The sequence below is a fragment of the Nomascus leucogenys genome, chromosome 2, assembly GCF_006542625.1.
Source record: "Nomascus leucogenys isolate Asia chromosome 2, Asia_NLE_v1, whole genome shotgun sequence".
Classification (NCBI taxonomy): domain Eukaryota; kingdom Metazoa; phylum Chordata; class Mammalia; order Primates; family Hylobatidae; genus Nomascus; species Nomascus leucogenys.
In genome coordinates, this window is record NC_044382.1 from 72,802,052 (window position 1) to 72,827,772 (window position 25,721).

The 25,721-nt window shown below is 38.2% G+C and overlaps 1 protein-coding gene across 8 annotated transcripts in view; it reads right to left on the reverse strand.

The window, feature by feature from the left end:
• Positions 1 to 25,721, reverse strand: part of PHKB (phosphorylase kinase regulatory subunit beta) — a 244,416-nt gene that overhangs the window by 165,825 nt on the left and 52,870 nt on the right. For all 8 annotated transcript variants that reach the window (XM_030797503.1, XM_030797534.1, XM_030797553.1 and 5 more), the window contains one exon: positions 23,996 to 24,076. In XM_030797503.1, coding sequence (XP_030653363.1) covers positions 23,996 to 24,076 — 81 coding nt within the window. The remainder of the gene's footprint in view (positions 1 to 23,995; positions 24,077 to 25,721) is intronic.

Sequence of the window (25,721 nt, forward strand, 5' to 3'; positions counted from 1 at the left end):
CCATCGTCTCAGCCCAAAATCTCCTTAAGCTGATTAGCAACTTCAGCAAAGTCTCAGGATACAAAATTAATGTACAAAAATCACAAGCATTCTTGTACACCAATCACAGACAAACAGAGAGCCAAATCATGAGTGAACTCCCATTCACAATTGCTTCAAACAGAATAAAATACCTAGGAATCCAACTTACAAGGGATGTGAAGGACCTCTTCAAGGAGAACTACAAACCACTGCTCAATGAAATAAAAGAGGATACAAAGAAATGGAAGAACATTCCATGCTCATGGGTTGGAAGAATCAATATCGTGAAAATGGCCATACTGCCCAAGATAATTTATAGATTCAATGCCATCCCCATCAAGCTACCAATGACTTTCTTCACAGAATTGGAAAAAACTACTTTAAAGTTCATATTGGAACCAAAAAAGAGCTCGCATTGCCAAGTCAACCCTAAGCCAAAAGAACAAAGCTGGAGGCATCACGCTACCTGACTTCAAACTATACTACAAGGCTACAGTAACCATTAGTCTTGCTCATTTCCAAAGGAAAACACTTTTCTATGAATCTTCCTTCAGCCCCCGTTCAAAACTTTTCTTAGTGAAGTCTCTAATTTCTCCTAACTCTCACTATACTTAGAGCCAAGACCACAGCTCTTAATTTTTGTTCCATGTGTGGTTTTTTTTTCTCACCTCTAATTAGTACACAGGTCTACCATCTCTTATTTGCAATTCTAAAATGCCACAAGTTCTGACATCCAATTGTTTTTTCTTAACTCATTTGTCAGCAAAACCCAGAACTGAGATGAGATTAGCTGCCTTATGTTCCTCACTTTGTGTGAATATGTGTATGTCTTACTGCAAAAATGTTAATGTGCAGATTCTGCCCTAAGCCATGCTGGGGTTATTATATAATAAAAGGTATCAAAACAGTATTACTTTTATTTAAATCCAGTAAGTTTTGAAATCTAAAACATATTTGGTTCCAAATGTTTTTTCACATAAGAAACTGTGGTCCTGTATAACTTCTCTGAGCTCAGAAATGTAAACTTCTTGTAGTTCTCACACAAATAATACTATGATTTAGTAAGAACTGGCCTCTTGAGGAAGTATACCATTGCTAGAATATAAAAATAAAGATTGGCCAGGCACGGTGGCTCACATCTGTAATCCCAGCACTTTGGGAGGCTTAGGTGGGTGGATCACCTGAGATCAGAAGTTCGAGACCAGCCTGACCAACATGGAGAAACCCCGTCTCTACTAAAAATACAAAATTAGCTGGGTGTGATGGCACATGACTGTAATCCCAGCTACTTGGGAGGCTGAAGCAGGAGAATCGCTTGAACCCGGGAGGCGGAGGTTGCTGTGAGCCGAGATCACGCCACTGCACTCCAGCCTGGGCAACAAGAGTGAAACTCCATCTCTAAATAAATAAATAAATATCATAACCATTTCCATGGTCAGGGTATTCTGTGTATTATCTTCAATCCTGACTCTAGTTTATGTACTCATTGTTGTCAGCCCATTGTTCCATCTTCATACCAATTTCTAATTTGTTACCTTACTTTGAAAGCACGTACCTTTGATATCCACTTCTGCAAAAAGTATGTAGAGAAATATTTCTAATTGGAAAGAGCTAGAACAGTCAGATCCAAACGTCGTCTGTGGTATTTTCAGTATGTTTTAAGAGTATCATTAAAACAATAATGCAAATATCTGAAATACTTTCAAAACAGAGTTAAATGAAATATAACAATAACAGAGATTGAGCGGGACTTATATTGTATAAAATACAGTTTTAGTTAGTTCATCGCAACTCTAAAAGCAAATAATTATTTAACTCTCTCTCCACGTATTACTAAAAACAATCAGTATAATAAATCAGTATAACCAAACTGTATAGTAACTCCTCAATTCTGAGGGATAGGCTCCTAAAAACATCTACGGTAATACAATTTATTAACAAGAAATTTATTATGGAGAAATTAGATAAGGAGATAATGAGTTTATAAATGACCACTGAATGTTAAGTAAAACAATTCAGACCAAGCACAACTGCTAAGTTTAAAGGAAGTTTTTGTTACACATGTTAAATTAGTAATACTGGGTACTATACAGATGATTTCCATTTACTGTTCCCTTACCGCTAGAAACATTTCAGGATTTGTCTTCCCCAAGTTTCAAAAAGATATTTGTCAGTTAATTTGTCTTAATGAAGATAAGTGCTGATTAAAAGGTTTTCTCCCCTGTGTCTTGTACAGCTAAATGCTTAAGGTTTTTATGATTTCACACACTCTTTAGTGTAACTGAGCCCTACCTGCAGTGAGTAGCTGCTCAGGAACAACAAAGCTTTGTGTAACCTTAATTTACTTCAAAAACTATCTCCCTGATACCCAAAGTGAAGTAATTTTAGTCTTCCTTGTATTTCACTGTCATTTCTCCTTAGCTTGTTTCTTCCTCACTCATTCCTCATTTCTTATGATCTCAATAAATTTTATGTTATTTTGTCACACGTCCCTCAATTTCGATTTGTCTAATACTTTCCCATGAATGGACAGAAGTAATGCATTTTTGGCAAGAATATCATAGAAATAATGTTGTGACTTTCTTAAAGCACCATAGCACAGGATTCATGATGTCAATGTATCTTCTTGCTGGTGGTAACAACCATGATCACTTAGTTACAGTAGCTCCTACTTTATAATGTTATCATCTTTCCCTTGGTAGTTAATAAACATCTTGAGGGAAATGCTTTGGAACTATGTATAAATCCTGTTTCTCCTCATAATGTTATGCACTAATTTCAGCACTTATCAGTGGATCTTGTTTACAGTAATTATTACTAGTTCTCGCCTAAAGGTTATTTTCTATTTCCCTCTTTATTTCTACATTTATGAATTAAAATCCTACCATAACAGTTTTTTAATGCAACAGTGCTGCAGTGAAATTAAAGTATGTCTCTAGGAAAGAGCTTCCCAATCATTTTGACATCATGGTACATATAGAAATATTATTTCTATACATACATTGAAGTAACTGGACAAGACTCCTGGCAGCCAGAGGTTATCGGCCAGAGGTTATGGCTAAGTCCAGGCCCCACCAACACCTTTAGGATGAAGACTCATTACCATGGCAAATCTGTAACCTGTCTGTGGTACCCTAGTAAGAAAGCTCTAATCTAGTGATGGCAGCAGTGGGCCATCTGGAGTGGCTGCTGTTATCACGCCAGCTGCAGCAGGTAGGTACACCCGGGCTGCATGCTCTGTGGGGTCGGCAGGAGCCAGGAACAAGAGGAAGTCCCACCCTTTCCGAGTTTGGGTGGGAGCTCCCTGGATGCCACTGCAGCCGCCCAAGCCACAGCTGAAGACCAGGGCATCTCTGTACTCTTGGGGCCTGGGAGGAGGGGGGAGCCCCACCATCCTGGGTGCAGCTGCAGCCACCCAAGTTGTGGCTGCGGACCCAGGCCTCCTGCTCCATAGAGCAGGCAGGAGCCCCGCCCTTCCCAGTGCAGCTGCAGCTGCCCAAGTTGTGGCTGTGGACCCAGGTCTCTCTGTGCTCTCGGGGGGCCGAGAGCAGGCAGGAGCCCTGCACCTCTGGCACAGCTGCGGCCGCCCAAACTGTGGCTGCAGACCCAGGCATCTCTATACTCTTGGGGGCCCAAGAAACCCCCTCCCTGCCCTCGCAGGCTTGGAAGTACCTGCTCCTGATTCTTGGTTTCTCCCTACTGTCAGTATCCACTATGATCTTGGAGCAAAGTCAGGGTTGAGCCCAGATGCTGTAACAGCCCAGCCATGTGTGCACATGCTCAGGGCAGTGCAAACATGCCAGCCCCCTGCAGCCTCGGCCCCCTCCAGACTCTGGGCATTGATGAGCACCTAAGGGAAGGCAAGGCAGGGCTGAGGGCGGCCTGGCACTGGCCTGCAGGCCCTCTTGGCACCTACAGCCTAGGTGCCATGAATGGGCAGGAGGCAGACAGGTTTCTCGGCAGAAGGGGGCAGGTCCCTGGTGAGGCCCCACTTTCAGGCCAGGGAGGGCCTGAAGGCTGGTGGCTGGACTGCCAGTCCTGTGTAGACTGGAGTGGGAACGTGTGGTGCCTTTTTTGAGCCTGCCTATGGACCAATGGGCATGCACTTCCTCACCCCTGAGGCCCATAAAAGCCCCAGGATCAGCCAGAGCTGAGCAGGCATCGGGATGACTAGCTGCAGAGAAGAGCTACCCACTCCAAGGCTTCCTCTCTGCTAAGAACTGCAGATGTCAGCATAACCAGGTGCAGAGAGGAGTAACCCACTCCAGAAATTCCTCTCTGCTGATTGCTGCAGAGACGATGGCATGACCTGCTTGTAGAGGGGAGCTTCCACGGTCTCCTCCCTGCTAGGAGCTGAACACTTATCAGGATAACCTGGCTGCAGAAAGAAGCTACCCACCGCAGGTCTCCTCTAAGTTGTTCCACTGCTCAATAAAGCTTTTCTTCATTTTGCTCACCCTCCACTTGACTGCATGCCTCACTCTTCCCAATCACCGGACAAGAACATGGGACCCATAAAATGGTGGGGCTAAAAGAGCTGTAACACAAATAGGGCTGAAACGTGCCCCTTGCCCACCACATTGTGGCCCTTTGGGGAGCCCAGACCTGGGAGCTCCCTGAGCCAGGGCTGACTCCCTCTTTGGGGTCCTGTGGTTCCTGGCATCTCCAAGCTTCCGGGTGCCACCACGTTCCCCAGTGCCAGCTGTGGAAGCTACTTACAGTGCACCTGGTCCAGCTGCAGCCTCACAGAGAGCTGGCACCCATGCCAACACCTGGAGCTGCCCACCCTGTTGCAGCAGCCAGCATGTCTGACTGTGCAGTGCCCAGACCATACACTTGCTCGTACACCCCTCACCGCTCCACACCTGGCTCATCCTTGGCAGGCATGGGATCCAGCCTGGTAGCATGAGCCAAGTGGAATGAGCCCAGTGGACTGGAGCAAAACTTGGGCAAAGGTGCCACTGGCCACAGAGGTTTCTGGCCAGAAAAGCAACACCCCAAGGATCCCATAACACTAGGGTATCATCTAAAAGCTGAACTGGTGAATTGTACACCAAGTGCACCTTCAATTTTACTAGATATTGTCAAATTGCTCTCCCAAGTAGTTATAAGAACTTATGCCCACCTCAAGAGGGCAGAGAATTATCAATGCTTTGTATACTTCACTGATAAGTAAGGTTATCTAACTCTTGTTACCCAAGTCTGATGCATGTGACGTGGCATATAATTGGGGTTTAAATTTGAATTTCCCTAATTAGATACCCTAATTTCCTGTAATGAGGGTTTTTTAAATTGATAAGTAATAGTCCTTTATTCTAGATACATATCTTGTGTCAGATACATGTGTTACAAATGTCTTCTCTCAAGTCTTGGCTTTTCTTTTCACCTTGTTTATTGTTGTTTTTTGATGAGCAGATTGTTACTTTAATGGATCAAATTGATTTTATGTGTGCATGCATTTTATATTTTTATGTCTTACTGAAGAAAGCCTCCCTTCCCTGAAATCAGAAACACATACTCTCCTCAAGTTTCCTCTCCAATAGTAGTTCTCAGATTGTGATATAGGAAAATTAAGAGACCATGAAGTTAAAACTATTTTGCCTTTCACTGTCTCACAAACATAACATGAGTTTTCTAGTGGCTACATTATATATGTAATATTGCAATATATTGGTGGCAAAAGTGGGTAGAGAATCCAAGTGTCTTCTATTAAGCCAAAATTTAGAGATTTCCAAAAATGTAGAGCAATGCTATTATTTTCACTCAATTATTTTTATTTTGGAAAAGTCATTTTTATTAAAAATATAGTATTTATGTTAGCCTGTAATGGATTATTTTAAAATTAATAAAATAAATACACTTAATGTATCTTTTACTTTCTAATATAATAACTATCAAGAGATGTAAACACACAAAACAAATATAAGCATATAAGGTCAAACAAAAGCTCTCGGGGGTTCTCAAAATTTTAAAAATATAAAGGACCTTGAGATCAGAAAGTTTGAACACCCTTGCTCTAAAAGTACAACCTTTGTGTCTTTCACAATTCACACCTGGGAACTTATTATCACATAAAAAGTGGCTTCCAATAACTTTTATAAAAATAATGGAAGCCCATTTATTGATGAGGTCACCCTGTGGCTCTGGAAAGCCTACACTTTCATAAATCTAACTCCATATATGTATGTGTGTGTGGGGCGGGGGTGTATATAAGTCATTTCTGGACCCTCAACTCTGTTCCACTGACAATATGTCTAGCACCATACCAATATCGCATTGTTGAACTTTCATGGATGTATGGGGTTTATATCAGGTAAAGTAAGTCTCCCTTCATATTTTTCCTTCTCCAAAATCACCTTGTGTATTTTACAGTTTATTCTTCTAAATAAATTTTAGGATGAGTTTGTCAAAATCCATTAAAATTCTGTTGAGATGTCTATGGAAATTTTGTTGAGTTTAGAGATTAATAATATAGCAAGAATCAATATCTTTACATTATTAAGCATTTTTGTGTATTGACATTATTTATGCTAATATTTATTTAGAGCTTCATTTTATGATCCAAGTTTTACAATTTTGTCCATCTGCTATTAGGTTCTTTCCCAGGTACTTTAGAGTATAATATTTACCTTACATTAGACCAATGTTCTAACTAGTTATTGCTGCTCTATAGATAAAATTATTGCTCTCCATATGTTGATCATGTCTCCAGCTTTACAACTATATTTTTAATGACTTTTAGTAGTTTATCTAAGAATTCATTTCGATTTACTAGAAATTCATTTTAATTCACTAGAAATGCAAACTTTTTCATTTCTGCCATTGCCATCCACACCTATTACTTCTTGCCTTATTGCTTTGGCTAGGTCACCTGTACAATGTTAAATAGGAGTTTATTGGCCAGGCGCAGTGGCTTTCCCCTGTAATCCTAGCACTTTGGGAGGCTGAGGCAGGCGGATCACTTGAGGCCAGGAGTTCAAAAACAGTCTGGGCAAAACCCATCTCTACTGGTTTGGCAAAACCCCATCTCTACTAAAAATATAAAAATTAGCTGCGCATGGTGGCACATGCCTGTAATCCCAGCTACTTAGGTGGCTGAGACATGAGAATTACTTGAACTCAGGAGGCAGAGGTTGCAGTAAGCCGAGATCATGCCACTGCAAATCTAGCTTGGGTGACAGAGCAAGACTCTGTCTGAAAAAAAAAAAAAAGGAGTTGATATAATCAGTATCTCCTTTTCTTGTCCCTCGAACTGAAGGGTCTGATTCTAATGTGATATCTGCTGTAGATTTTTGGTAGATATATTTTATTAGATTAAGAAAATTCCATTTTATTAGAATGCTTTTCATGAATAGGTGATGAATTCTTCACCAAATGTTTTCTGCACCTATTGAAATGGTTATATGGTTTTTCTTTCTTCCTTAATTTGTGAATGTGATGAGTTACACTAATGTATGTTCTCATTTTAAATCATCCTTGCATTTCTAAGATTAAACACTACTTGGTCCTGGCACATGATGCTAACTGACCACCAATATCTAGTCTCTCTTCCTTTCTTAATAATAAAACCCTGATTTTTAACTTCATAAGGCTCCACAGCAGCAGGAATGGTTGTGTGACCAAGTTCTGGCCAATGAGATTACACAGATGTCACGGGACCAAGCTTCTAGAAACTTAAAAAATATGTATGTTTTTTAGGCTGGGTGCAGTGGCTCACGCCTATAATCCCAGCACTTTGGGAGGCCGAGGTGGGCGGATCACGAGGTCAGGAGATCGAGACTATCCTGGCCAACAAGGTGAAACCCTGTCTCTACTAAAATACAAAAAGTTAGCCAGATGTGGTGGCGTGTGCCTGTAGTCCCAGCTACTCGGGAGGGTGAGGCAGGAGAATTGCTTGAACCCAGAAGGCGGAGGTTGCAGTGAGCCAATATCACACCATTGTACTCTAGCCTGGCAACAGAGCAAGACTCTGTCTCCAAAAAAAAAAACAAAAAACATTATTTTTTAGAGATTTTTGTAGCAATGAGTTCTTGCTTTATTGCCAAGGCTGGTCTCAAATTTGTGGCTTCAAGTGATCCTCCCACCTCAGCCTCCCAAAGAGCTGGGATTACAGACGTGAGCCACTGCACCTGGCCTAGAAACTTTTTTAAAGCCTCTTCTTTTTTGATTCTTACATACAAGTGTAGACATGATACCTAGAGGAATACCACCTATATTATGATTATTTGGATAAATGTCTTCTGCCAAATACAGCAGAGGGATAGAAAAGGAATCCATATCCTTGATGACTGTTAAAGCCTAGGAAAACACTTCCAATCCCCAGAGTTTTTGGTGTATAAAATAAATCCTGGCCAGGCATGGTTGCTCACGCCTGTAATCCCAGCACTTTGGGAGGCTGAGGTGGATGGATCATGAGGTCAGGAGTTCAAGATCAGCCTGGCCAAGATGGTGAAACCCCGTCTCTACTAAAAACACAAAAATTACCCGGTGCAATGGCAGGTGCCTGTAATCCCAGCTACTCGGGAGGCTGAGGCAGAAGAATCGCTTGAACCTGGGCGGCAGAGGTTGCAGTGAACTGAGATCGCGCCACTGCACTCCAGCCTGGGAGACAGAGTGAGACTCCGTCAAAAAAAAAAAAAGAAAAGAAAAAATCCTTTATTTATTGAAACCACTGTTTCGATGGGTTTTCTTTTATTTGTAGCCAAGTGAAACTTTACATGATACCTTATCCATGACTCATTTACATTCTCATTCTCCATGTTTCCAAAAGAATACACGAAAAAAAAATATTGAGCCTGGCTTAAAATTTGATTTTTTCATACTAACCTCATCAACTTTTATAAAATTATACCAATCTCATAAAATTTATCAAGGAGCTTTTCCTATTTTATAAGGCAGGAGTTATATCTTCCTTTAAGTTTTGATAAAATGTGCCTATTAACTAGCTAGAGAGCTATTCTCTTTTTGGAGAACATGAAAAGAAAAAGGAAGATTTCTGAAAAATGATTTACTTTCTTAAAGGCTACTGATTATGCATTCCTAGGGAGGTGAAACTGGTTCTCAAGACAGCAAGGGGCAAAAAAAATCTTAGCTATTACAATAAGGTCTGGCCCTTCAAAGCTCAATTCTACCCAACAAAATCTTACTCTTTAGTATTTAATTTCTCACATTAGGGAGAATTTAAATTAAATAATTTTCCCTTCCTTGGAGGCAACAAAAATAACAACAATAAAAAGCTTAAGAACTGTTATAAGTCTATTTCATTATTCTATTTCTTTCTAAGTCACTTTCAGTAACTATTTCTTTGCTAGGTCTGCCATATAAAATACCATAGTCTGGGTGGCTTAAGTAACAGAAATTTCTCTTTCCACAGTTCTGACAGTGGGAAGTCTAAGACCAAGGTGTTGGCAGGTCTGGTTTCTCCTGAGGCCTTGCTCTTTGGCTAGCAGAAGGCCATCCTCCTGCTGCTTTGTCCTCACGGGGCCTTTCCTTTGTGCACACACACCCCTGGTATCCCTTTCTACATCAAAATTTACTTCCCTTATGAGGACACCAGTCAGACTGGATTAGGGTTCACCCAACGGCCTCATTTTAATTTACCTTTTTAAAGACCCTACCTTTAAAACACTATGTTTATATCTCCAAACAGTCACATTCTGAGGTAGCAGGGGCTAGAGCTCCAATGTATGAATTTTGAGGGGACATAATTCAACCCAAAACAGTAAATTATGGTGTTTCTAGAACACATTCCATTTGGGAAGTTTTAAAATTTATTGCCGTGCACTTTCTTATAGCATATTTCTTTTTTCTCTTTTAATCTCTACTTATTTACAGTTATGTTCTCCTTTTCATTGTGAATATTGTTTCTCTGTTTAACTCTTCCTTATCTGCTTGGTAAATTTTTTGAGAGGTCAGTTTATATTGTTAATCTTTTTTAAAAAATAAAGCTGTTGGTTTTGAGAGTCTCTATCCTACCTTTGTATTTGATACCATTATTCCTATATTTATCTTTATTACTTTCTTCCTTCTACTTGCTTTGTGTTTACTAAGGCATACTTTTCCTAACATTTAAAATCTAATATTTAACTAATCAATTTTCCATCATAACTCTTTTCTACTATCTGCATGTGATACAGTTTGGATATGTGTCCCCTCTAATCTCATGTTGAATTGTAATTCCCAGTGTTGGAGGTGGGGCCTGGTTAGAGCCGAATAACTCACGGAGGCAGATTTCTTATAAATGGTTTAGCACCATCCCCTTAGTGCTTTCCTCGAGATAATGGGTGAGTTCTCATGAGATCTGGTGGTTTAAGTGTGTGGCACCTGCCTCCCCACTCTCTCTTGCTCCTGCTGTGGCCATGTGACTTGCCTTCTCCTGTTTTGTCTTCTGCCTTGAGGAAAAGCTCCTTGAGGCCTCTCCAGAAGCTGAGCTGATGCCAGTGCTATGCTTATAGAGCCTGCAGACCTGTGAGCCAATTAAACCTCTTTTCTTTACAAATTACCCAGTCTCGGGTATTTCTTTATAGCAATGCAAGAACGGCCTAATACAACATTCAAGGCTAAAAACTGCTCATCAATAACACTTCAGCTATATGCTACAAGTATTGATATGATGTGTTTTCATTTTTGTTCCATGGTATTTCTCAATTTCCATTTTCATTTTTTCTTGAAAACCATAAAATAAAAGCTATTTTTTTTTCTTTTTGCTTTTTTAAGAGATGGAATCTTGCTCTGTCACTCGGGCTAGAGTTCAGTGGTGTCCTGATAGTTTACTACAGCCTTGAACTCTTGACGATGGGGGTCGGTTGGGAGGGAGACCAGCTATATGATTAGAGGATTGAAACTTTCAGTCCCAACTCTCAACCTCCAGGAAGGGGACAGGAACTGAAGGCTGAGCTTATCAGCAACAGTGAATAATTTTTTAATTTTTTTTTTTTTTTTTTAGAAGAATCTCACTCTGTCGCCCAGGCTGGAGTGCAATGGCATGATCTTGGCTCACTGCAAACTCTGCCTCTCGGGTTCAGGCAATTCTCCCTGCCTCAGCCTCGCGAGCAGCTGGGATTACATGTGCCCGCTACTATGCCCAGATAATTTTTGCATTTTTAGTAGACACAGGGTTTCACCATGTTGGCCAGGCTGGTCTCGAACTCCTGACCTCAGATATCCATCCACCTTGGCCTCCCAAAGTGCTAGGATTACAGGCATGAGCCACCGCACCCAGATGGCCTAGTCATTTTTTTTTTAACCCAATTTTGAGGCCCTGGTTAGAGGCTGGTTAGTTCTTCTTGAGTAGCAGATCTATACCCCAACCACTTCCCGGATTAGCTCTCACACTGGACCATTATGTATCTACCCTAACTGCCCCAGGGCCAGCTATCCTACAAAGTGAGAAAACCCGTATACAGGAGCCGCAAAAAGTACTCAAATTAGCTAATCCATAGGGATCCCAAGAAACCTAGCTAACTCTCCCCTCCTCATCATGCATAAACTGTTCCCTACTGTTGAAGCTTGCTGTTCACCTGTCCTCTGGTAAATCTCCCTGTGTGGCCCTACATGGGGACTTTCTCTCATTCACAGCTATAAATAACAAAGAGAGTGCATTTCATCTGAAGATGAATAATGAAGAGTTGGGCATTTCACTTAAGATGAACAAAGACTTGTGCTTTTCATCATTACGTTGTTTTCGGCTAGCAAAAAAAAATCCTTAGAGCTCATAAAACACACGTTGGTGGGGCAGATTAATGGATTAATGCTGTAAGGTCATTTAGGGACCCAAGTTCCTTCCATCTCTTGTTCCCTAGGAGTTTTCTTAGGCAGGGGAGAAAAGAGTTATTTTTATGTATTTTGTACAAGATGTGTTTTGTTCAATTCAGATTGACAGTCATCATCTCTTCAAAACGTGCTTTTCCCCAATTCTCTCCATTTTGAAATAGATTTACCTTATTTCATATATTTTTTCCTATTTATACAGCTGTTAACACTGATAGAAAGTAGTTATCTTTTTAATGCTCTGGCATTATTGAAGAAAAAGCCACCCCTTTCCTAAAATAGTGACCATTTGTGGGTAAAAACTCCAGACATATTAAAATCAAAGAATAAGTCCTTTCTCAACTAAACTGTTCCTGCCTCCTGCTCAAAATATTAAAATAGTTTGCCCTTGGGGAATTCTCCCTCTCCTGCAGGTGTCAAGTGAACCGTATGCAATACTAAAGAACTTTCATCCAAGGATTTCAAGATTTTAGGGAAAAAATGGATAATTTATGTCATTATAATAAAAATTCTACTGAAAATTCACAAGCTTTGCCTGATTCAGAATACTAAAGCCAACTAAAAAGTAACAGCCACTTTTCAATACCACTAGATAACAAATAATGTAACTTGATTTAAAAATTCCCATAAAAGAATTTTTTAAAAAACTTTAAAAGATTTTTAAAAATCATAAGTGAGCCAAGTAGAATTTTCATGATATAGTAAAAAGAAAAATATTAAAGTGTTCCCTTTTAAGACTTCCCAGTCAGGCAATATGGGGATACTGAATGAAGGAATTTCAGAACAGGAAAAAATATCCTCAAAGAATGTTATTAGCAGATCAAACAAATGAATACTAACGTTAGCCCCTAATCTTATCATCAGTAACTTCATTCCCATGGTGGCTGAGAATATGTGGTCAATAGTAACTGATTCAAAATACACATATACTGCAAAGAAATGACTAAGGAACAATAAAAAGAATAGATAACTTAAGAAATACGTAACTCAGGAAAAACAAAGAAATATCTCAGAAAAGCAGAAACATCTCAGTGACTACATCTCACAGTGCTCATCCAGAACAAATACAAAATAAATTAATCTAACATTTCATAATGAAGTCTATTTTGAAGGGCCAAGTTAAAAGATAAATTTCAGTTATTCATATGACAAGCTTTAATAAACATGAAAACTTTAAATTTATTCAATTAACGACCATATATCTAACAAAAACTTCCTGATTCCTGTCCACTTGCATTATGAAAATTTAATTCAGTATATTATAAGTGACAGGTAAAGAAAGCGAACAACCACATGCAGTAAATGAGGCAGCCATTGGCTACATGTGGATACTGAGCAGTTGAGACGCAGCTAAGCAAAAATGAGAGACTTTCAATGTAAAATATATTCCAGATTTTGAAGATTTAGCAAAAACTAAAGAATGTGCACTATTTCCTTGACAATATTTTATACTTATTATATGTTGAAACATTATTACACTGCATTAAATAAAATGTTATTAAAAATAATTTTGGCCAGGCACCGTGGCTCACACCTGTAATCCCAGCACTTTGGGAGGCCGAGGTGGGCGGATCACGAGCTCAGGAGATCGAGACCATCCTGGCTAACACGGTAAAACCCTGTCTCTACTAAAAATACAAAAAATTAGCCGGGCCTGGTGGCAGGCGCCTGTAGTCCCAGCTACTCAGGAGGCTGAGGCAGGAGAATAGCGTGAACCTGGGAGGTGGAGCTTGCAGTGAGTCGAGATCTCGCAACTGCACTCCAGCCTGGGCAACAGAGCAAGACTCCACCTCAAAAAAATAATAATAATTTCATCTTCTCTTGGGCCAGGTGTGGTGGCTCATGCGTGTAATCCCAGCACTTTAGGGGGCTGAGGCAGGCAGATGGCTTGAGCTCAGGAGTTTAAGACAAGCCTAGGCAACATAGTGAAACCCCATCTCTACCAAAAAAAAATACAGAAATTAGCCAACCCTGCTAGCACGCACTTGTACTTCCAGCTACTTGAGAGGCTGAGGCACGAGAATTGACTTGAGCCCAGCAGGCAGGGGTTGCAGTGAGCCAGTTATCAAGCCACTGCACTCCCACCTGGGTGACACAGCAAGACCCTGTCTCAAAAAAAGAATTATAATAATGATTTCATCTTTTCTTTAATGTGGCTACTAGATATTACACACATAGTCCACATTATATTTCTATTGAACAGCACAACTATAAGAAGCTGGAAAAGAAATACATACTTTCCCAGCTTTCTAGTTCAATTGGAGATGGCCTTATAATAGCACAGTCCAATAAGACATGAAAAGAGGACTACTGCAGACTTAGGATATGTCTAATAAAAATGGCTACTTCTAATGAAAAGTAGCTAACACTCTTCTTTTATTAACTTTTTTGTTAGTATTTTTTAGAGCAGCCATTTTGAGGTCATAAAGAAAAGGAAAACTAACCAACTAACCAGTTAACTATCTCCAGGCTTCTCATTAGGTGAGAAAGATAAACACCTTTTCATTTAAGCCACTGTAGTCATTCCCAACAGACATGTGATGAGTTAATCTAACATTTCATAATGAAGTATAATTTAGAAGGGCCAAGTTGAAAAATAAATTTCAGTCATTCATATGATAAGCTTTATTAAATATGTTAACTTTGAACTTTATTCAGTAAGTCATGTATCCAACAAAAATTACAAAAACATTTCTACATAAATACTTGAGAGTTTAACTTTAGTTCAAAAAAATCAAAGACACTAATTCAGATATAAGTATAAATTCACTGCCCAATTGTAAAATCAATGGAGTGACAGAAATCTCAAAGTAATAGCTGAATTCTAAGAACTTCATAAAAATACTATGCAAAAATGGGTACAAATATTCGGCAGCAAATCAATGATGACAGCATTACTTTTACAATAGAAACATACTGCAGTAAGCCTAAATGTACTAGCAAAGTCCTGGCATACATTTTGAGAATAAATGAACCAAAGGCATTTGGTTGTGTTTTTCTTTTTTTCTTTTTTTTTTTTTTTGAGACAGTCTCACTCTGTCACCCAGGCTGGAGTGCAGTGGCGCGATCTCGGCTCACTGCAACCTCCACCTCTCAGCTTCAAGCGATTCTCCCGCCTCAGTCTCCTGAGTAGCTGGGATTACAGACACGCACCACCACTCCCAGGTAATTTTTATATTTTTAGTAGATACAGGGTTTCACTATGTTGGCCAGGCTGGTCTCGAACTCCTGACCTCAGGTGATCCACCAGCCTCAGCCTCTCAAAGTGCTGGAATTACAGGCGTGAGCCACCCCGCCCAGCCTGGTTGTATATTTCTGACACATGTTACAGAATGTCAGGCAGCCATTAAAAGTGTTGTATATAGATGTTTAAATGTAGCAAAATGTATGCAGCATATTAAAGTTTTTTTTTTTTAAGGCAGTTAAAAAATACATTAGGACTCCAGGGTTAATTGATCTTATAAAATGACTGAACTGCAGGATAAAAGGGTTTTCTTTGGCAGTAGGGGAAGGTACAAATATAAAGTTACATAAACAATAATTACTAAAAAACAAATGGAATCCAAATCACAGAATAGCAGAGGAAAGGTCTCCGGAAATCCAACTGTTCACACAAGCAGTAAGAATATTGACAAAAATCATCAAACTTATTCAGAACTCTGGAAATTAAACAAGAGCATACAACGATCCGAGCATTAAATCAAGAAAAATGGCTGAAATCTCAGTAAGTAGAGTGAGCTTTGGGGTATGTGAAATTGCCCTATTCTCAACCCTTCTCCCCAACTCTGTAGTAGGTTGATATATCAACAGCCACAAAATCATAGTACACATGAAAAACCAGCAGACTAGCAACAACATGAAGGAGGAACAGAACAGCTTTAGAACTCCCCCAAATCACCATCTTAGTAAACTCTTACTATGTGAATGTCTGACAGCTCCTTGAACACAGGCATTCAGAGCTTTCCTTTAAATGACCTCAGAGCTCACACAGATGCAAATGGCCTTTTTTCTAGGTATACAAAGGAAACAATCAGTTGCAACCATTTAACACTGCAGCTGCCTAAAACAAATTTTCTTAAAACTGGGGGATGAAGTGTCCACGGGGGCCACTGAAAATCTCCAACATATTCCTGGAAAGTCAGAAAGCTATGCACACACATAGGCGTGGGCCTATAGTAAGTAAAGACCTGAGATAATACTCCTACACCTCTGGCTGAACTGGATGCTCTACAAAAGCAGGAAGTGAAAGCTCAAGTAGAATTGGGCACTTCCTATGAGAGCTTTCAAGTTATGCCTAAGACATACAGTGAGAACCCCTGCAAAGGCTAGGAGACTGATGCGTTCAAAGCATTTAAGTAAATTCCTGTTCAATCATTAACTGACCAGTAAGCTAACTCAGTAAAGACCTCAATGGCCACCTATGACAAAGAATACATAATTCACAGAAAATTTTCAGGAAAGATGCTAAACAAACAGGCAACTCCACAAATATAAACATCAACACCACCACACTTTGAAGTAGGGAGACCTGATTTCTGGAGTTAATATATTATTCTAAATGTGCAGTTTTAACAAAGAAAGATGAGACATGCAAAGAAACAAGAAATTGTGGTCTGTATACCCGAAAAATGAAATTAATAGACACTGTCCCCGATAAAGTCCAAACACTGGACTTACTAGACAAAGACTTTAAATCAAATATTCTAAATATGCTCAAAGGGCTGAAGTAAATCATGTACAAAGAACAAAAGGAACCCCTGAGAAAGATGTCACACCAAACAGACAAAATCAACAGAGACAGAAATTACTAAAAAAAATAAATAAATAAATTGAGTTGAAAAGGACAATAATGTGAATAACCATGTTCAATAATGTACAGAGATCATACCAAGGATGTTTTCCCACCATCATGGAATGATATTATAAATCAGTAACAGAAAGAAATGTAAAAATTCACAAATATGTGAAAATTAAAAACTGTACTACTAAATAAACAATGGGTCAAAGAAAAACTCACAAGAGAAATCAAAAAACACATTGAGATGAATGAATTAAAAAAACCACAGAATAACAAAACTAATGGGATGCAGATAAGTAATGTGTAGAGGGAAATTTATAATTGAAAATGCCTCTATTTTAAAAAGAAGAATGATCTCAAGTCAATAATTTAATCTTTCAGCACAAGAAACTAGAAAAAATATGAGAAAAATGAACCTAAACCAACCAGAAGGAAATAAATAATAAAGACTAAAAAAAAAATAAATAAAATGGAGAAAAGAAAAATAATTTTAAAAATAAATAAAACCAAAAATTGATTTTTTGAAAAGGCTAACAAAAATCAATAAACCTTTAGCTAGGCTGACCAAGAAAAAAAGGGATAAGACTCAAACTATTAAAGGAAGGATGAAATAAGGGACATTAACATCAATCTTAGAGAAATAAAGAGGACTTAAATAAGATACTATGCACTAATATGTGCCGACAAATTAGATAATTAAATAATCTAGATTAAATAGACAAATTCCTGGAGAAACACAAACTACTAAAACTGACTGAAGAAGAAATAGAAAAACTGAAGAGAAATGTTAATCAAAAACATTTCCATAAAGAAAATCCCAGACCCAGCAAGCTTTACTGATAAAATCTACCAAACATTTAAAGAATTAATACCAATCCTTCAAAAAATAGAAGAGGAAACATTTCCTAACCCATCCTAGGAGTCCATTATTGGCCCTGGTACCAACACCAGACAAAGGTATCTCATCCACATATATAAACCAACAAAACACAGAATGGATATATACCCCAATATCCATTATAACTATTAATGTAAAACTACTCAACAAAGTATCAGCAAATGAATGCAGTGACATTTAAAAATGATTATACATCATGACCAAGTAGGATTTATTCCAGATATTTTAGGTAGGTTCAAAATAAGAAAATCAATCGATGAAGTAGTATATATCAATTAAATAAAAAACAAAAATCACATAATCATCTCAACAGATATAGAAAAAATATTAAAAATTTAACAACTTTTCATGATGAAAGCACTCAAGAAACGAGGAATAGAAGGAAACTTTCTCAATCTGATGAAGGGCATCTCCAAAAAAACCCACAGGTAACATTTTTCTTTTCTTTTTTTTTTTTTTTTTTTTTTTTGAGATGTAGTTTCGCTCTTGTTTCCCGGGCTGGAGTGCAATGGCACGATCTTGGCTCACCACAACCTCCGCCTCCCGGGTTCAAGCAATTCTCCTGTCTCGGCCTCTCCAGTAGCTGGGATTACAGGTGTACGCCACCACGCCAAGCTAATTTTTGTATTTTTAGCAGAAACAGGGTTTCATCATATTGGTCAGGCTGGTCTTGAACTCCTGACCTCATGTGATCCACCTGCCTCAGCTTCCCAGAGTGCTGGGATTACAGGGGTGAGCCACCGCACCCAGCCCACCGGTAACATTTAATGGTGAAAGGTTAAAAGGTTTCGCCCTAAAATCAGGAACAAGGCAAGGATGTCCACTCACAGCCCTTATTTTCAACATTGTATTGGAGCATCTATCCAATACAGTTAGGTAAGAAATTAGGTAAGAAAAAGATTTAAAAGCCACCCATATTGGATATGAAGAAGTAAATTATTACTATATGCAAATGACATAATATTCTACATAGGAAACCTAAAGAATTCATAAAAACGATTAAAGCTTAAACACAAGTTCAAGATTGCAGAACACAAGATCAATTTATAAAAATCAAATGAATTCCATATGATAGCAATGAACATTCTGATAATAAAATTAAGAAACTCCATTTAATCTAGTATACAAAATAAAATATGCAGAAAGAATTTAAAAGAATGAAAGAATGTATTAAAAACTACAAAACCACATTAGAAGAAATTTTAAAAGACCTATGACACCTAAAGCACAAGCAACAACAACAGAAAATTAGACAAATGGAACTGAATCAAAATTAATAAAAAGCTTTGAGCTTCAAATGACATTATCAAGAAAATGAAACCACAACCCATTCTCTGTTTTCCCCACAATAATATGGACTGCATGATGTTACAGACTAATCTCTTTTTTCATTTTTATATTCTCACTGTTTGGCCCATTATAGGAAACTCAATAAATGTTTATCAGATAGTTGTATAATCCATGCAAGGATGCATGAACAAATACAAACAACTATACATGAATAAACCTGTAAGCCTCAGGTCTCTTTGGCTGCCTTTGAAGCTTGAATATGATGTTGTCACATGACATATGTCACTCATATCTGTACAGGTTAAACAGAGATCTAACACTCACTGTAGAAAATGAACTCTTGAGTCAGACTACTTGGTTTAAATCCAAGCGCTGCCACGTATTACATGTGTGACCTTGATAAGCCACTTAGTGGCTCTCTGCATTATTTTGGTCATTTGTAAAATGAAGATAGTAACTGTACCTACCTGACAGAGTTGCTGTAAGGATTAAATAAGTTTCTATATATGCAAAGCACTTTGAACAGTGACAGCACATAAGTTCTATATAATGTTAGTCATTATTACTATTGCTACATATAATTTTAGAAACAAGGACAGTGTTATCTTTCTATTTTTAGAGGAAAAACCATCCACAGTTTTGAGCAACTTACTTATTTCTCTGTGTAAACTGATGACAAGCAGGAGCTAAGAATACCTTATAATGCCTCTAAGATTACTTATAGAAAAGATTTGTTCCAACTTTTGAAATAGAAACCCCTCAACTTCAGCCTGATAACCCTCTCATAGCAAAAGGTAGAATCTAGGACACAAAGTTTCCATACAATAAATAAAAGCCAGAAAAAAAAATTAATATTTTAAAGAGAAAACATGCACACAACTTAGTAAATAGTAATAGAAAATAATAGAATAAAATACCTATCTTTAAAACAAAAGTCTTAGTATACAAGGAAAAAAAAATTCCACCTTAAAAAATCTCTCTAACGAAGTTCAACTAAAAACTACTGCTAAAAATAGCAGGCTGGCTCCCGATCATACTTAACTCCTAGTATCTAAGACCTTGTGTAAATCCTGCCTACACTGAATAGGGATGACTTGTGTAATAATAGGATACTGTATAAATGTGACTTCTGAGGCTAGGTCATAAAAAGCACTGTATTTTTTATCTTGTTTTCTTGGATCACTTGCTCTGGAGGAAACCACCTGTTATGTCGTGAGGACACTCAAAGCAGCTCAGTTGGAAAGGCCTCTTGCTAATAACAGCTGGGGAGAAACTGAGGCTTCCTGCCAACAGCCATATGACTGAGCCATCTCAGAAGTGGGTCTTCCAGTCTCAGTAAACCCTTCAGATGAGTGCAGAACCGGCTGACATCTTAAGTGCAGCTTCATAACAGACCCCAAGCCAGCACCACCCAACCTAGCTGCTCCCATATTTCCTGACCCATGGGCTGTGAAATAATAAATGTTTAATCTTTCAAGCCACTAAGTTCTGAGGTAGTTTGTTACATAGCAAAAGATGACTAATACAATAAGAGAGAAATTCCACGTGTCATCCAATCTGAAACATCACATACTTGAAAAGAGCTGCTAGGTCATATGGTAGAAAACATCTTTGCAAAAAAAAGTAAATGACACATGAGTTCATAAAGGGGACTTCCACAGGTCTTATGTTGAACAAGCACCTACAGTTTCGTGCACAATTTTTATTATAAGGCTTGCAACCTAAATGTGTTCTTAACGACTTCCATAAGAGACATAAAACAGTATCTCAAACACAAAACAAAATTTCATTGTTATACCAATTTGAGAGGGTACTTTGACTTTAAATGAAGTAAGTTTCTCTGGACCCACTTCTAAATGATTTCTTTCTTATTTCTGTGAATCTACTTTTAGGATATTTATTAATGGAGAATGTCATGAAATGAGACGTGGAATGCCACGTAGCAGTTCATTACTTTGCCCCCCTCCAACAGATGTAAATAAGTTATCTCTATCAGAAGGACTGACTAGGTAAATTTATATTTAGGTCTAAGTTTAACATACATGATGAGTTTCTCTCTAGATAAAGAAAGCAAACAGCAGTACAAGGGCAGAACTACAGAACTTTGTCTTTTTCAAAGTTTTTATTTTTAATAAAAAATGAGTATGACCAATGTACACAGCAAGACTATTACAGACACTAGGAAATACTGATAACCAAGGAAACATGGTACACCTGTGTAGGCAACGAAAGGTGTTAGAAAATTAGCATACACTACTGTGCCTGCCCTTAGGAAATACATTCTGCAGCAAAGTTCATCACCACAAACATGGCCACTCAGTAGGTTCACTGCCCCTTTGTAAAGGTGCACATACATGACCCTTAAGACCATGGCCCTCTCCCAAAGGAACTACAGTATAGATACAAAGTTTATAAAAACAACAGAACCAGTAAAGATATGATGAGCTGCAAAAGAAAGGCTTATTAAAAACCCCAAAGTCCAGACAGTGCAGTACCTATATTCCATTACATATGTATGTATGTGTATGTGTGTGTGTATATGTGTGTGTGTGCACATATGTATATCTCCAAACTTTGAATTCTTCAATCCTAAGAAAAAGAAGCATTATGGCAAATTTTAAATTTTATAGTAAATAGAGAAGGAAATAAACAGTAATCCCACTGACATCCTGGGTCCTTAGATTGTCTTAAAATGTGAGTGTAACTAGTAACTGAAGATGTGGCAGGGTTATGAACTAGCCAAACCAGAGCCTAAGATACAGTTAAAAAAGAAAAGGCTTCCAAGTCATATCACTTTTCAAAGAATTGAATCCTCTGAGATCTTTAGATAAAAAGAATTTCATTAACTGATTCTATGCAGGTCCATTTACTGCCTCTCCATATGATCCAACACATTATATAGAATCTCAAGGAAAAAGATGGTGAGCAGAAATGACATGTTTTATTACTCTAGGATTTTTAAGTGTACATATTGAAGGCTATTGATAGCTACATAAAAACTTCACATATAGTAAATAAAAACCATAAGGCCAAGAAAAACCACAAATAAGAAATTTTTTTAAAAAAAGCAGTTTAAGAAGGAAAGGAAATATGCAAAAATTTTAAAGCTTACATAAGCCATATAAAACCAAATGGAATGGCTAAAGTGATATAATATTCATGAAAAATGGCAGTTGACAAAAATATAAAATGATTTATGACATATATTGAGAAAGCAAAAAGTAAAATTGTTACAATTAAAAATAAATTACTGAACAAGGCCAGGTGCAGTGGCTCCCAGATGTAATCCCAGTATTTTAGGAGACTGAGGTGGGCTGATTGCTTGAGCCCAGGAGTTCGAGAACAGCCTGGGCAACATGGTAAACCCATCTCTACAAAAAATACAAAAGAAATTAGCCGGGCGTGGTGGTGTGCATCTGCAGTCTCAGCTACTGAGGAGGCTGAGGTGGGAGAATCACCTGAGCCCAGGAAGTTGAGGCTGCAATGAGCTGAAACGGTGTTACTGCACTCCAGCCTGGGCAGACAGAGTGATACACTGTCTCAAAAAAAAAAAAAAAAAAAAAAAATTACCGAACAAAACAAAGCCACTTGTAAGCAATATTAGTTGCCACTAATTGTAAACGGTTATCATAAGATGTTCCACAGAGATCTAGGATGTTTCTCCCAGTGCTTTGGAGATGTTATGGGTGGAAAAAAATGAGAAGCTAAGTGGGCTGGTTCTGGAAGGCCTCCTTTCCTCAGTCAGAGTCATGCCTCTTTTATTTGTTTTATATTTTGGCATGCTCTTTAAGATTGGTCTAAAACAGGAGTTTCCCAGCTCCTCTCCCTTATTGGTTTTATATTTCAGCATGCTCCTTAAAATTGGACTAAAACAGGAGGTTCCCGCTCCTCCCTGACCCCAAATGCTCGAATAATCCCACTTCACAATATTATAAAAACTAACAACTATTTGGATGAAATGAAACCATAGAATTCTTTGACAAATCAAATAGAAGAAACCATACTGGGTATTATTAATTTCTTACTACTATAATTTCTTCTTCATTATTTATCTTCACTTCTAAATAGAATTTATTTATTGTATGAGACTATAAACTCATACACTGTAAGTGTGTATGAGAATACAAACTACCACAGGGCAGGGCTACACGCACCTATTTTGTTGTACCCTCAGTACGGTCCAATGACAAGTTTGGTGTTGGTTATCTGATGTAATTGTTCTCCCTTGCATGGATCACAGGAGAGGAATAGTAACAAACATATATAGTACATCTACTCTTTCACAGAGTTCTCATCGCATGTACCAAATAATAAAAGCTTTTTTGCTCCCACTGTGGCACATTTCAAAGTACATTAGCGCATGTGCCTGTGTGTTTGTTCAAGCATTAATGCCTGTGAAAGAAATGCTTCTCATCTTTGGGATATGAATTCTGTACAATTTTCCTAATAAGAACATGGTATTTGTCTTTTGAAAAACATGAAGAACCCTACTGAGATCCTACAAATAAAAATAATCTAACAGGATAAAAGTTACTCTTTACTTTTCAAAGGATGAGTTACGAAATGCAATGATGTAAAACAAAAAAAGAGGCCGGGCACGGTGGCTCACGCCTGTAATCCCAGCACTTTGGGAGGCCGAGGTGGGCGGATCACAAAGTCAGGAGATCAAGACTGCCTTGGCCAACGTGGTGAAACCCCATCTCTACTAAAATACAAAAAATTAGCCAGGCGTGGTGGCGTGTGCCTGTAATCCCAGATACTTTGGAGGCTGAGGCAGGGGAATCGCTTGAACCTGTGAGGCAGAGGTTGCAGTGAGCTGAGATCATGCCACTGCACTCCAGCCCCGTGACAGAGCAAGACTCCGTCTCAAAAACAAAAAAAACACAAAAGACAATAATTGAGAAAACCTGCAAATGTTATTTTGCTTTCATTGTCACTAAAATTTTTTAAAAGTTACATGTTTTATTTTAGATCACCTGAAATAGAGTCTTCACGGGAGTAAAGTTTTACAACCTGTTACACATTGTGTTCATTTTAAAAGTGCAATGCATTGAAGGTATAAAGACTTTTTCATTCAACAACCAACATCTACTATCTGATTATATACATGTAATAGGAGTACATTTTTCATAAACTAAAAATAAGTTGTGAAAACTTAAAAAAAAATAGATTCTTTTCAGAGGTGAAATTTAGTAGTAGAAAATTTGGGGAAATCATACCTCATCAGTGTTGTAGATAATCTGGAGTCCTGAGGAAATCATTTCCACAAGGTAAAGGAGATAGAGTGACACTGCATTTATCTGCAACAAGCAGAAACATTAAAAGGTTAAAGGAAACAACCAAAACAAGTTATAAAATTAATTAATTAAGGCTAAAATTACAAGTCATTTGCTCTAATAGTGTCATAAAACTATTTCCTTTCCTACTGTGAAATAAAGGTGTTGTGAATTTAGTTCATAATAAAAATCCCAGCTTTGTATGTAAAATTCTAAATTCTCAAATTCATTGTAATGGATAACAATGGATTAGGGAAACGGCTTCAAATAAAACTGTTAACAAGTGTTTCTATGTCATTTGTTTTCTTTACATGGCAAAAAGAACTTTGAAAAAAATAGGAATATATCATTTGTTTTTTAAGATTTATTTTCAAGCTTTGGGTCCAAAGTACTTCTACTCTACTTTGGAATAGTTTTGCCCCACAGGCAGTATGAAATGCCAATCCATCTCAAATACATGGAAATGAAAAAAGATATTTGGTAAGCAAGACACTATGATGATGCCAGTACCCCATAAACAATAGGCGGCGCATTTTGAAAACAGTCTTATATTCAACGAATACAGAATTTCTGTAAACAACTGCAGGAACATATTAATGTTAATGATATAACATAATTTAAAACATATTTATGAACAAATTAGTTTTATGAACAAAGGAGGTATTATTTTAGCATATTAAAAATAGGTATTTTATGATCTAAACAAAAAAATACTAATATCACTTTAACAAAAAAGGATACTCACAGAATCCTGAATGGGATGTGTGAATTGTCTCAGGTAAAGAAGCAGGAAACGTACGTGCCACAACAGGCACAACCCTTGTGTGGTTCATTTTAGGTGTCAATTTGACTGGATAAAGGGATACGTAGACAGCTGGCAAAGCATTATTTCTGGGTACATCTGTGAGGATGTTTCTGGAGAAAGCTGGCATGTGAGTTGGCTGGCTGAGTGGGGAAGACCTGTTCTCAAGGTCGACAGGCGCCACTCAATTGACTAGGGGCCACCCAGATAGAACAAAAAGGCAGAGGAAGGGTGAATTCTTGCTCTCATACACCCTTCTTCTCCTGCCTTTGGACATCAGAACTCCAGGTTTTCCAGCTTTTGGCTCCAGGGCTTCCATCAGTGGCTCACTGGGCTTTTGGGCCTTCATCCTCCAACACAGAGTTACACTACTGGCTTGTATGGTTCTGAGGCTTTCAGATGTGGACTAAGCCACATTAGTAGCATCCTTGCTTTTGCAGCTTGCAGATGGCCTCTCATGGACTTCTCAGCCTCCATAATTGTGTGGGTCAATTCCTCTAACCTCTCCTTCCCTCCTTCCCTCTCTCTCTCTGTCCCTCTCTCCTCTCTTCATCCTATTAGTTCTGTCCCTTTGGAGAATCCTGACCAATACACCTTGAAAACACAATGCTAAATTTAAAAAGCCAGTCACAAAAAGATCGTTTATTGTATATGAAATGCCAAGAGTAGGCAAATCCACAGGGACAGAAAGACTGGTTGCTGCCTAGAGCTGGGGGGCTTTGGAGAATATAGAGAATACAAAGTTTCTTTTTGCAGCCTAATGGGTACAATGTTTCTTTCTGGGGTGATGACAATGTTCTAAAATTTATAGTGATAATGGTTGAGAAACTCTGAATATACTAAAAACCATCAAATTATATACTTTAG